This window comes from Cutaneotrichosporon oleaginosum (assembly GCF_008065305.1).
Source record: "Cutaneotrichosporon oleaginosum strain ATCC 20508 chromosome Unknown ATCC20508_contig06, whole genome shotgun sequence".
Lineage (NCBI taxonomy): Eukaryota > Fungi > Basidiomycota > Tremellomycetes > Trichosporonales > Trichosporonaceae > Cutaneotrichosporon > Cutaneotrichosporon oleaginosum.
Genome location: NW_027072175.1, coordinates 1732461 through 1745482, shown reverse-complemented (window position 1 = coordinate 1745482; position 13022 = coordinate 1732461). Strand labels below are relative to the sequence as shown.

General features: G+C 55.7%; 7 protein-coding genes across 7 annotated transcripts; 5 read left to right on the top strand and 2 right to left on the bottom strand.

Annotated features, from left to right (window-relative positions):
• Nucleotides 1-282: 282 nt before the first annotated feature.
• Nucleotides 283-867, top strand: COLE_07122 (uncharacterized protein; the record flags this gene model as incomplete). Its single annotated transcript, XM_065626523.1, has 1 exon — nt 283-867. One exon carries the CDS (start codon nt 283-285, stop codon nt 865-867), a length of 585 nt encoding a protein of 194 aa, XP_065482217.1.
• Nucleotides 868-953: 86 nt separating this feature from the next.
• On the top strand, nt 954-1652 carry COLE_07121 (uncharacterized protein; the record flags this gene model as incomplete). Its single annotated transcript, XM_018419960.2, has 1 exon — nt 954-1652. One exon carries the CDS (start codon nt 954-956, stop codon nt 1650-1652), a length of 699 nt encoding a protein of 232 aa, XP_018275092.1.
• Nucleotides 1653-3495: 1843 nt separating this feature from the next.
• On the bottom strand, nt 3496-3918 carry COLE_07120 (uncharacterized protein; the record flags this gene model as incomplete). The annotated part of the gene is made up of 1 exon (XM_018421057.2): nt 3496-3918. One exon carries the CDS (start codon nt 3916-3918, stop codon nt 3496-3498), a length of 423 nt encoding a protein of 140 aa, XP_018274771.1.
• Nucleotides 3919-5807: 1889 nt separating this feature from the next.
• COLE_07119 (uncharacterized protein) lies at nt 5808-5990 on the top strand (the record flags this gene model as incomplete). Its single annotated transcript, XM_065626522.1, has 1 exon — nt 5808-5990. The coding sequence occupies one exon, from the start codon at nt 5808-5810 to the stop codon at nt 5988-5990; it is 183 nt and encodes a 60-aa protein (XP_065482216.1).
• Nucleotides 5991-8931: 2941 nt separating this feature from the next.
• On the bottom strand, nt 8932-9108 carry COLE_07118 (uncharacterized protein; the record flags this gene model as incomplete). The annotated part of the gene is made up of 1 exon (XM_065626521.1): nt 8932-9108. One exon carries the CDS (start codon nt 9106-9108, stop codon nt 8932-8934), a length of 177 nt encoding a protein of 58 aa, XP_065482215.1.
• A 1997-nt stretch (nt 9109-11105) lies between these two features.
• On the top strand, nt 11106-11588 carry COLE_07117 (uncharacterized protein; the record flags this gene model as incomplete). The annotated part of the gene is made up of 1 exon (XM_018425472.1): nt 11106-11588. One exon carries the CDS (start codon nt 11106-11108, stop codon nt 11586-11588), a length of 483 nt encoding a protein of 160 aa, XP_018277559.1.
• Nucleotides 11589-11966: 378 nt separating this feature from the next.
• On the top strand, nt 11967-12971 carry COLE_07116 (uncharacterized protein; the record flags this gene model as incomplete). The annotated part of the gene is made up of 1 exon (XM_018423625.2): nt 11967-12971. One exon carries the CDS (start codon nt 11967-11969, stop codon nt 12969-12971), a length of 1005 nt encoding a protein of 334 aa, XP_018277560.2.
• Between the last annotated feature and the right edge of the window lie 51 nt (nt 12972-13022).

Below are 13022 nucleotides of genomic sequence, written 5' to 3'. Positions count from 1 at the left end.
GCGCTTGCCGTGTTTGACAAGGTTGCTGAGTTGTGAGTGGTCTTGCTGCTGTGTGGGCGGTCGGCTTAGCCTCCCGCCGTGGTCGTCTTTACCCCGCCCCACTTTCCCCCACCCCTTCCTCGTTAGACTGACACAACTAGGGTCGTCTGTACTCGCGTCCGCGATGACCGCACCGGCCGCATGATCAGTACCGGGGATGAGTGGATGCGCCAGATCCCGCTTTTCTCGTTGTTTGCGCATACTCTTGTGAGTCTTCCCTCACATTCTCACTCACCGCAGGCCATGGGCATTCTGAAAGAGAACTTTGACGAAAACGACCTCATGCGCTTCGCCAATCTTTCCGACATTCAGCCCTTTTTGCTCGCCGCAGCCAGCCGTATCTGGCAAAAGTACGTCGACAGTGGCTGTCCGCCGCCGACCCTGCGGGCACAAGGGTACGACGCTTGGGCGGGCTGGGTCGATGCCCACGTCCCTGCACTTGAATCGCTCCCGCCGCGCCCATTCACCAAAGTCAACCATGACGACCCCGACGCCGAGCCCACAATCGTGTGGCTCGACCACGAGTTGAAGCAGGTTCCTGCGCCCAAGCTGCGACCCGGTCGCCTTGCCAATGCTCTCAAGAGGGGCACTGCCCCCCCACACGCGCCGTCGACGACTCTGTCCCCGCCGTCCTCAGTGCCCTCGGCGTCCGTAGCCTCCGCCTCGGGCTTCTCGGGCTCCCCGCCTTCAAGTGCCCCTGTTCCGTTGTTGCACCCTCCGTCGCCTCGCTCCGCGCCCTCTTCGCGGCCCTCTCCGATGGCTACTATGCGCCACTTTTTCTCGCGCACGAGGCGCCCCCGGGTCCCGTCCATGCCGCCCAACCCGTAAGGTGCCAGCGTCGTGAGCTGTGTTCGTATTCCAATTGTATATGTGATCTGTGCAAGTATGATACATGAAGCGGGCCTCGATGCCTGATGACTCTCACATCGGATACAGGGGCAGGAGAATATGCCACATGGGAAAATGCCAGTCTGTGCCGCATGCCGCATACGCCGCCCGCGTACGCTGCATCCCCATCTTGCTCAATTGCTCATCCATCCATCCGTCCGTCTTCATCCCACAAAGTGCTGCGTAAGCACACTACCATTCACACCTCGCACACCATCCATCCACCCTCGCACACCGTCTATCCACCCTCGCACACCGTCTATCCACCTCGTGGACTGTGGAAGTACACAACGTTACCCCTCGGCGCCATCCATCCCCCTTGGCACACCCAACACTTGTCGCCAAGGCGAGTTGATGCATTTGGACGGGCAGCTGATTGCAGACCGTCGCCACCCTTGCACGCCGTCCATCCTTCGAGTACTTCTTCCGGGTCCTTACCCTGTGGTGGACTGTGGAAGCACAGGACACTCAACCCTCGACGCCATTCATTCACCCTTGGACACCATCCACCTGTGCACACCATCCACATACCCACAATGCCATGCAACACAAGGAAGACAGCAAAGGCATACTACCATTCAGACAACCACATCTGCTCTCCACCTGTGCTCTACTTGACACCACCTGCTCCTGCAGCCCTGCAGATGCTCTATCATCCTGCCAACCCCGATCATCTTTGTCAGGCCCCGCGCCGTTCGGAAAGGCGGAGGCTAGGGAGTGGTTGAGCACAAAGGTGTCCGTACACCGGATGCTGCTCCACCACCCCGATGACTCGAAGTCGACAACTGTGATAGGCGTGCAATAAGACTATGGTACTATGACGGGGTGAGAATACGACGAGTATCAAGAGTTGGGGGGAAAGATCCTGAGGCGTCTCCATACATGTGACGATACAAGGTGAGCGGTGCCGATGTGGGTACCGATCGGTACCGACGCCGTTATGAGATGTGGAGCGCCTTGCGATCAGGTTGCATGGTTATCGCGTGGTGGTTGCCACGTAGTCGGCACGTGTAGTCGGTGCTCGGTAGTCGTTGTCATTCGGATCGTCACAAGTGTCACTGTGGAGGCCAAGTGTCAGGGGTGGAGCCTACACGGAGGAGGGTGTTGGCTCGAACGAGGAGGATCAAGGACGTGAGGGACACTCGGGCGCTGGTTACCGAAGTGGACGAGGACGGGGTAGACAAGAGAGTGACGTATGATCCATCGATAGAGCTACAGAGAGCTGAGGTAGCCTCTATATATGGATGACTAGGACAGGGGACTAGATAGGGGGCATAGATCCATGATGCCATAGACGATGTCGACAGATCTGGTAGTGATGTCGATAGATCTGATGATGAGGTCGATAGATCGGAATGGCGTGTAGGTGAATGAAGTCATGGATCTTGCAAGAGGAATGAATGATGTCAAGGGATCAGGGCACGCGTCGAGAGATCTTGGGGACGATGACGTCGTGTATGGTGTGGTCATGACAGTAGCTCCCCTCCGAGAAGGTGGCGTCTCGACACCACATGGAGGAACTACTGATCTACTGGGAATAATGCGTGAAGTCGTACACACCTTGGTGATGGAGAATGGCATCCCCAAGGCCTTCGATCGCGAGAGTGAATCGGTTGCAAACGTGGTACCAGCGGCTGAGTCTGCGCGAGTACTGCTGCTGACTTGGTATTGGGAAGGTTGCACACGGGTGAACTCGAGAAAGCAGGGACGTCCGAGGACTCGGTTGTTGAACTTTGAGGCCGCTTCATGCAGAAGGATCGCATGGCGCATGTCGAAGGTGTCCAGGCAGAGTTGCTCTTCAAGTGCAGCGAGGGAGACATCGTAAAGAGCGAAGAGATGGAGAGGAATGTTCGGGATCTCACAGTCGATCTTGTTGAGGATACGGTTGGCCACCTTCATGAGATCGCGGATGTGGTCGGCGAGAGGAAGTGGGGTGCCGTTCTGGTGGTAGAGCATGGCGAGAAGTGATCTGAGAGAGAAGAAGGTCGAGAGGACGTTCGAGAGGGAGACCGAGGAAGGATGATCGACATGGAGATGGAGACGTGGTTGCCTTATATGGCAGTGAGGGCGCCTGTGATGACGCCGAGGGCGTGTGAAATGACGAGGAGTGTGTACCAGATGACGAGGAGGGCGTACCAGATGAAGAGGACGGTGGGTGTGTTGGTGAGGTCGGACTGAGTCCGACCAAGGGAAGCTCCTTGGTGAGGTCGGACTGAGTCCGACCGACTTGTCCCACCGGCTAGGACTTTCGGCGTCGCCGCCGCTGTAGCTGAGGGAATACATGGCGAGGATCTTTTCCATGCATTTTCTTGAAGACTCTGAACGCTGTAGTGTCACAGACATTGTCGTAGGGTTCCCAACTGTTTTCGGCGTCTGAGTAGTCACGCCACTTGCAGAGGTACTGGTAGTTGGAGGAGTCTTCAGGATCGACGCGTGAATCGAGGATGAAATCAAGCTGGTACTCTTGTTCACCATCGATTTCAATAAGCGGTGGCTCGTCTTGGAATTGACCAGGGTGTCCTTCTTGCACAGGTTCGAGGAGACTGACATTGAAGATCGGGGTGACATTCAAGCCAGCAGGGAGTTCGAGTACCCATGCGAGAGGAGACTTGGTCGGGGCGATGATCTTGAGAGGTCCGATTCGATGCTGGGAGAGCTTGGCAGCTTCTCGGGAAGGTTTGATGTACTTGGTAGAGAGATAGACCATATCATTGACCTTGAACCGAGGAGATTCTTGAGCATGGCGGTCGTAGAAACGCTTGTAATTTGCTTGAGCTTTCTCAAGGTTCTTGACAAGTTGTGCTCGGAGGGCAGAGCGTTGCTCGTTGAACTGGCTGATCGCAGGGAGTTTTGTCGGCTTGGCATGATCGAGAGGAGAACGTGGATGAAGGCCATAGACAACTTCGAATGGACTGAAGCCTGTCGAGGAGTGAACTGAGTTGTTGTAGACGAACTCAGCTTGCGCGAGCTTGGAGTGGAGAGCCCAATCATCTTGATTATGATTGATGTAGATCCGCAGGTACTGCTCGAGGACTTGGTTGATGCGCTCATTACCACCATTAGCCTGAGGATGGAAGGCTGTCGTGAAGTTTGGTGTAGAGCCAAGGAGGGAGACGAAGGCACGCCAGAATTCTGACCGAGTGATTGATCCACGATCAGAGACAATGTCGGTTGGAATGCCATGAAGTCGAACAATGGAGTCAAAGAACATCTCAGCTTGTTTCGGGGCATCGAAACCACGTTCGGTGTATGGCACGAAGTGGGCCATCTTGCTGAATCGATCGACAAAGATCATGATGCAATCGAATCCTTTCGAACTGGGGAGCTTGACAATAGCATCCATGGAGATAGAGGTCCATGGGGCTGCCAGGATCGGGAGAGGCTGAAGGAGACCATAAGGCTTGTGCCGAGGAGTCTTGTTCCTTGCACAGGTCTGACAACCGTTGACGTAGAGGTCGATAAACTTGCACATGCCAGGGAAGAAGAAGTGACGTGTGGCAAGTTCTCGAGTTTTCTTCTGACCGAAATGACCTGCGAGAGGGTCATTGTGACACTGTTTGATGACATCGAGCTTGAGTTGATGATCATCAGGGACATAGAGGGTATGACCGAGGTGAACTGCATTGTCGACGTATTGCAGAACTTGAAGGTCATCGAGAAGATTGTCAGGAGGTGAAAGAGTGGGATCCTTGAGATAGGGGATCAGATCTGAGAGATCGGGATCGAGGGGCTGAGCACTTTGAATGCGCTGAATGAGATCTGGAGGAGTGTCCAAATCATCGAGATCTTGAACTGGGTCTTTGGGAATGACACGAATCGCAGAGATCGGAACTGGAATCGAATTTTTGTCGTCAAGGAAGAGATCGGGAGAAATCAATGCCGTAGGAGGGATGTTGGATGGCTTGGTTCCCTCCTGGAAGCCTTGGCGCCTCGACAAGGCATCAGCTTGAGTCATCTTGTTGCCTGGAGTGTAGACAATCTTGGGTCGATGCTCTTGCATTAGGTGAAGCCATCGGATGTGGCGCCGATTTAGGACGCGGGCTGTCTTCCAGTATTCAAGGTTCTTGTGGTCTGTCCGGATGGTAAGGTCCTTGCAGCCATCGATGTAGCACCGCCAAGAGTGCAGGGCTTCGATTACTGCAAGCATCTCCTTGTTGTAGATGTCGGAATTGAGCTCGGCTGGCAGCATTTTGCGCGAGAGGTAGGCAATTGGCTGGAGAATGCCATCGATGAGGTGATAGATGACAGCACCGAGTGCATAGTCGGATGCGTCGGTCTCAATGACAATCGGGAGGCCAGGCTGGAAATGGACAAGGATTGGAGCAGTCGTGAATGCCAACTTAAGTTTCTCGAATGCTTCTTGTTGGGCCGAGTCCCATTTGAAGGGAACATCTTTCTTGGTGAGATGGACAAGTGGTGAGACGATCCGGCTGTAATTTCAAATGAAGCCCCGATAGAAGTTGGCAAAGCCAAGGAATGATCGAACACCATTGAGGTTGGTCGGTGTGGGCCAGTCAATGATGGCTGAGACCTTCTTGGGGTCCATCTTGATACCTTCGGGAGTGACAATGTAACCAAGGTAGTCGACTTCGTTCTTGTGGAATTCGCACTTGCTAGCATGGGCCCAGAGTTCATGTTCGCGGAGCTTGGCAAGTACTTGATTAACGTGGTCGACATGTTCTTCCTTGGTGTTCGAGAAGATCAGGATGTCGTCAAGGTAGACAATGACGAAGTGGTCAAGGAATGGGCGAAGAACATCGTTGATGAGGTTCTGGAAAGATGCCGGGGCATTGGTGAGACCAAAGGGCATGACGAGATATTCGAAGAGACCAAATCGAGTCCGGATTGCTGTTTTCTGTCATGGCCCGGTCTACCGACCCATGACCTTCAGCGGAGATCCCCGTATGTCCGTAACCGTACACACGGAGATCGCCCGTATCTCCTCTACCTCCACTCCCCCGCTCGACCGATACTCGTCCGACCACCCCGCTCGGAAGCCGGGTCGACCTATGTCGACCCTCGTCGGACATACGGTCCACCTCATCTGTCGACCAACCGGCTGACCGCCTCGGTCGACTCCTCGACCTTGCGTCCACCGCCGGTCGACCTACTCGTCCGACACTCGGCCGACCAATCGGGCCCCCGCCTATAGTTGCCTATATAAGACTTGTAGCCCGACCGGTCACCCGTGTCGATTCTGTTATCCTTGTGATTCCACCGTCTACCGAGGGTTGCCCGAACACCAGTATCGGTCAACCCCTCCGTGCATTCTCCCCCTAACTCCGCCTCCGCTTCCCGTTCGGACTTCGTACTTCACCGGTCCCGTCACACCGTACGACGGGCCCTTACATTTTCCACTCATCACCCTCTTTGATCCGGATGAGGTGGTAAGCCGATTGGAGGTCGATCTTGGTATAGTACTTGGCACCTGCAAGTTGAGCAAGGTGTTCGTGGATGAGAGGGAGTGGATACCGATTCGTGCGAGTGATGGCATTGAGAGCTCGGTAATCAACACAGACGCGGAGTGAACCATCCTTCTTCTTGACAAAAAGGATGGGCGAGGAGGCCGAAGAGATTGAGGGCCGAAGGAAACCTTTTGCAAGCATTTCCTTGAGGTAGGCGTCGAGGGCTTGAAGTTCTCGAGCCGAACAGAGGTAAAGAGGACTGAAACTTGGAGTTTTGCCTTCTCAATGTCGATGGCATGATCGTATGCTGTATGCTTTGGAAGTCGATCGGCATTGGTTTTGTAGAAGACATCAAGGTATTCGAGATGCTCAGGAGGAATGAGCTTGAGGAGTTGAGCGTGGTCCGGTTGTTGCTCATCGTCTTCTCCTTCCTGATCAGGGATGGCAGAGATGAGTTCCGAGACTTGCTCCAGGGTTGTGATACCCATGATCGAGATAGTCGAGTCACGCAGAGAGCGCCAGACCTGGACATACTGCACACGTGGATAGGCTGGACCGAGGTCGAGGAGCTCAATGGGGCAGATGGTAGAGCCGGAGGGCTCGATACGGGCTGGGCCAGAGCAGGAGACTCTTCGGTTGTCGCCTGGGACATGTGCTTGGACGAGGACAGCGCTAAGAGCCTAGTCATTGACTCAGAGCTGGACGAGGGCTTGGGTTTGACTTGACCACAAGCCTTGGACGAGGACTTGAAATTGCATGCTTGAAAAGTAATAGTACGGTCTTGCCAGTTTATTGTTGGATTATGCTGGACAAGCCATGGAGTTCCGAGGATAACATTGTGTCGACCAATTGGAGCAACGTGGAAAGTATGGTTGCTAGAATGAAGCAGAGGGCTTCCTGTGGTCGAGACTTCAAGAGTTGTGGAGCAAGAGATGTCTCCACCAAGAATGGGTCGATCATCGGCAACAACTGTTGGGATAGTGTGGCCGATGTCGACTGTCGAGATGTTGTGCTGCTTGATGAACCGAGGATGAATCAGAGAGAGGTCGGCAGCACAGTCGAGAAGAGCCTTGACCTTGATGGAACGTCTTCCGACGGTCAGGGTGACAGGGAGAAGGAATGAGCCAGATCCTGAGAGAGGAAGAGTTGGCTCAATGGTCGAGGTAGAAGGAAACCGAAGGACCTTGATCGATAGCGTTGTAGCAGTGACCGGTGACTTAGAGATGACAGAGACTTGAGGGCACCTGGAGATCGGGCCAGCAGGTGGTGCTATGCCTACTGGGACTTGAAGTTTCCCGACATGGAAGTCGCTGGGGTGCTCGAGGTAGAGGCCTGCATGCTTGAAGTAGTGTTCACATTGCTGAAATGCGCACGGTATCGAGTAGCATTGGGGCAGTCCTTGATGAAGTGACCTTTGGTTCCACAGCAAGTGCAGAGACCATTGGCCAGCCGGAATTCACGCTGCTTGGCCCTCTCAACTGCAGTCCGAGGGATCTTGATGGCATCGACATCCATCGGCTCGTGCTTGGTGGTTGAAGTGGGAACAGAAGCCGAGGATGGAGTGGACCGGTTGAACTGAGAGTTGGGCCAAGGGGAGCGTGACTGGAAACCTCGCTGCTGGAATGGACGAGCCTGGAAGGTACGTGAGGTGCGTCCAGAGGTAGCAGAAGTAGCCGGAGTCGGAGCAGCAGAGGGAGAAGCCGAGGAGTGAGCCATGAAGTGGCTGTACAGGAGATTGTCGAGTCGAATGGCCTTGTCAACCAGAGAGGTGTAAGTCGGGAATGACTCTATGTCGAGAGGATCAAGGATGCGCTCCTGAACACGAGGGCGAAGACCAAAGAAGAAGTGCTGACGCTTGGACTGTTCAGAGAGGTCGAGGTAAGCCACAAGGTTGTCGAAGACATTGGCGTAGTCTTGGGCTGAACCGGTCTGCTTCAGAGCGTTGACAGCAGCAGTCTTTGAAGCAACCTGATCGGGGTTGAAGAACTGGGACTTGAACTTGACCTGGAACATGTCCCAAGAGGTGAGGAACAGAGGGAGTTCAGTCTTCTCGGCGTATGGACGAATGAAGTTGATAGCCTTGCCAGTGAGGAGGTTGGTAGCAGCAGTGATCTTGGCTGCATCGTTCGGGTAGCGGGCTGGCATGGCATCAAAGGCACGGTTGAGCTGGAATAGGAACAGGGCCGCATCGTTCTGCTTGCCGGAGAACTCTTTCGGAAGGGGGACCTTGGCCTTGGAGTGAATGGAGTCGGTGTCCAAGGTCGGTACTGGAAGAGTGGCAGAAGTGTCGCGAAGGGCAGGTTCAGTCTGGAGCTGGGAGATGCGTGCCTGGAGGTCCTGGGTCTGGGAATCTGTGACGATCCGAACGACAACGACTATTGACCAACCGACTACACGTGTCGACCACGTGGCAACCACCACGCGATAATCACGCATCCTGATCGCAAGGCGCTCCACATCTCATAACGGCGTCGGTACCGATCGGTACCCATGTCGGCACCGCTCACAACGTATCGTCACATATACGGCGGCGTCTCAGGATCTCTTCCCTCGACTCTTGATACTCGTCGTATTCTTACCCCATCATAGTATCATAGTCTTATTGCACGCCTATCACAGTTGTCGACTTCGAGTCATCGGGGTGGTGGAGCGGCATCCGGTGTACGAACACCTTTGTGCTCAACCACTCCCTAGCCTCCGCCTTTCCGAACGGCGCAGGGCCTGACAGAATCAACTGCGGCGTGAAGAGCTTGATCGAGGTGCGCCTGGGATTCATTTGACAGGGAGGCCATGAAGTTGCTCTCTTCGGGAGAGAGGAGAGAGTGCCAGGTGGAGAGAGCGTGAGCCATGATGAAGACCAGATCGAGAAGTCGAGGAAGAAGGACCAGGAAAGATCACAACGGTGACCAGAACAGGAGTGTCGGGGGTGATCGATGGATACTGTCAGGGGTGGAGCCTACACGGAGGAGGGTGTTGGCTCGAACGAGGAGGATCAAGGACGTGAGGGACACTCGGGCGCTGGTTACCGAAGTGGACGAGGACAGGGTAGACAAGAGAGTGACGTATGATCCATCGATAGAGCTACAGAGAGCTGAGGTAGCCTCTATATATGGATGACTAGGACAGGGGACTAGATAGGGGGCATAGATCCATGATGCCATAGACGATGTCGACAGATCTGGTAGTGATGTCGATAGATCTGATGATGAGGTCGATAGATCGGAATGGCGTGTAGGTGAATGAAGTCATGGATCTTGCAAGAGGAATGAATGATGTCAAGGGATCAGGGCACGCGTCGAGAGATCTTGGGGACGATGACGTCGTGTATGGTGTGGTCATGACACCAAGGTCAGTCCCCAACTTGCTGTCATGGCCCGGTCTACCGACCCATGACCTTTCGCAGAGATCCCCATATGTCTGTCACTGCACACACGGAGATCACCCGTATCTCCGCTACCTCCACTCTCTCGCTCGACCGATACTCGTCCCACCACCCTGCTCAGGAGTCGGGCTGACCTACGTCGCCCCTCGTCGGACCTACGGTCCACCTCGCTCAGTCGACCAACCGGCTTGCCGCCTCGGTCAACTCCTCGACCTTGTGGCAGCCGTCGGTTGACCTACTTGCCCGACACTCGGCCGACCCATTGGGCCCCCGTCTATAGTTACCTATATAAGACTTGTAGCCCGACCGGTCACCTGTGTCGATTCTGTTATCCTTGTGATTCCACTGTTCTTCCGAGGGCTGCCTGAACACCAGTATTGGTCAATTTCTGTGCGCTCTCCCATAACTCCACCTCCGCTTCCCATTTGGACTTCGTACCTTGCTGGTCCCGTCAACCCGTACAACGGGCCCTTACATTATCAGCCAATGTGTGAAGCTGTGGGATGTGGGCCAGCCGCAGACTTTCCTTTGGACCCAGGTACCATGGCAATACCAGCACTGGAGTGGCATAAGGACAAGTTATACTGTCTTTGACTTAATCATGCAGCTCCCCAATACCGTCCCCCACAATCCCGTCCTTCAAGATCGAATTCTGGCATTCGCTGAGCTCAAGCATGGGCAGCGATGGACCCCCCAAATGTTCAGGCACTTGCACAACATCAGTGTGGCTCAACAAGGCACCATTATGGTTTTGTTAACCCAAGACAAGAAGAAGGCGACATTCAGGGCAATCACTCCCAGTGGGGATGAATCTGAAGACGAAGTGGACAATTTTGTTGCCTTCTCGGATGCCTGGGAGGGGGAGCTCCTCGTTGATGTGGCTCAAGCCAATGCCATCCAGCTCCTTGCCAAGGTACCTGGCTACGCATGGCTAGGCCAGCTAAAGTGTGGTGCTGGCTCAAACGGGGACCTGTCATGGCCCGGTCTACCGACCCATGACCTTTCGTGGAGATCCCCGTATGTCCATTACTGCACACATGGAGATTACCCACACCTCCGCTGCCTCCACTCTCTTGCTCGACTGATACTTGTCCGACCATTCCGATCGTGGGTCGGGCCGACCTACATCGCCCCTTGTCGGACCTACGGTCCACCTCACTCGGTCGACCAACCGGCCCACTGCCCTGGTCGACCCCTCGACCTTGCGGCAGCCATCGCTCGACCTACTTGCCCGACACTCAGCCGACTGATCGGGTCCCCATCTATAGTTTCCTATATAAGACTTGTAGCCCGATCGGTCACCCGTGTCAATTCTGTTATCCTTGTGTTTTCACTGTTCCTCCGAGGGTTGCCCGAACACCAGTATCGGTCAACCCCCATGCGTTCTCCCCATGACTCCGCCTCCCCTTCCTGTTCAGACTTGGTACCTCACCAGTCCCGTCAACCCGTACGACGGGTCCTTACACGGCTTTATCAAGTTTGGACAAGTCAACCAGTTGAAGGGGCCCAACACGAATTTCCGGGATGTGGAGAATGAGGACATCTTGAGCACCATTGACGACCAGCTCAAGAGCATCACTTTGTCATTGGAGCCTCCTAGGGCCCATTCGCCGACACCTATCAAGGCTCAAGAGTCGATTCCCCTCCTCGGCTACTTAGCAGGCCAAGCCTTTCTTGCCTGCTTTGGACCGACAGCCGTTGCATCGCCATGGCCTGGCCCAATGGAGCACGTCATGCCAACTCCTGCTGCCGCACGTCTTGGGGACCCCGACCGCGACAGGAACCTTGACCATGAAGACCATCCCTCCACCCCAACACCTGCGTTCCGCCGAGTTGCACGTCGCTTCATGAGTAAGGAGAAGCTTGCGAAGTAAGGATATAGTATACCATGTTCATAATTACTTTGAGAGAGCCCCCCAATGCATCATCTCCTACTACCAACAGCATTTTTGGAACGCAGTGGACTCCGGTGCTATTTACTCGAGGTTTCTCCTTGGTTTCACAGTTTTCGGGGTGTCTGGTCCTCGGCTCCATCTGCGTGTTGCATGTTACATACATAGGACAAGGGGGTGTATGTCCGTCCAAATACGGTATCCTCATATTAGCGGAACCAATCAAGGCGCTATTCTCCCAAGACCAATGTTATTCACTGTTACTAAAACCCATACGCCTATCGCGCGATCACCAGGTCTGTTCCGTGTTCGATTCTTTCGTCGCCCGATTATCCACCCTAATCAACGCCGTTTCCTATAATGCTTGGCCTCCGCCTCCGCGCAGCGGCAGCCCCCGCCCGCGCCTCCGCCTTCAGCACCTCGGCCTCCCTTTCCAACGTCAAGGTGCCCGTGGCCCTCATCGCGCAGCTCCGCAAAGCACACCCCGTGCCGATGGCGCAGGCGCGCGAGGCCCTCGAAAAGGCCAATCTCGACATGGACGCCGCGATCGCCTACCTCTCCTCCGCGGCGGGGGCGAGCGCGCAGAAGAAAGCCGATAAAGTCTCGGGGCGCGAGGCGAGCGAAGGCGCCATCGCCGTGAGCCTCCTCGGCGGCCGCCGCGTCGGTATGGTGCACCTTGCGTGCGAGACCGACTTTGTTGCGCGCAACGACGTCTTCCGCGCCGTCGCGCGCGGCATCGCTGAGACCGCCGCGTTCCTCGACGTGCCCGGCACCGAGGAGGCCGGCGCGCCCGCGCGCGGCTCGGACCCCGTCCTCGTCTTCCCGACCGACCAGCTGCTCGCGGCGCCGCTTATCTCGCTCGCCGAGGGCGAGGCGAGCAAGGAGAGCCAGAGCATCTCGCAGCTCCTCGTCTCCTCCGTCTCTCAGACGGGCGAGAACCTCCAGCTGCGCCGCGCCGTCAGCTTCGCTGCCCCCTTCCCCGCGCAGGCGGGCCGCCGCATCGTCCCCGGCGCGTACACCCACGGCGGGGATAGCAGCACCGGCAAAATTGGCGGTATCGTCATTCTCGACGTCACGGCGACTGGCGAGACCCCTGTCAGCATTCTGCTCGGCAAGAAGCCCGAGCTGGAAGAGGAGCTCAACGCGCTCGCGCGAAACCTCGCGCGCCAGGTCGTCGGGTTCCCCACAAAGGCCCTCAGCCCTGGAGAAGGCGTCGCTGAGGAGGAAGCACTGCTCACCCAGCCGTTCATGATGGGCGGGAGCGACAAGCCCGTCGCCGAGGCCATCAAGGCCTGGGGCGACGAGCGCGGGCTCGAGGTCGAGGTCATGACGCTCCGTCGCTGGAGTACCTCGGACGAGCTCTAGTTGTATATCTTACTCTCACATTGCATGCATACACTCATCGCTCAGGCTCCG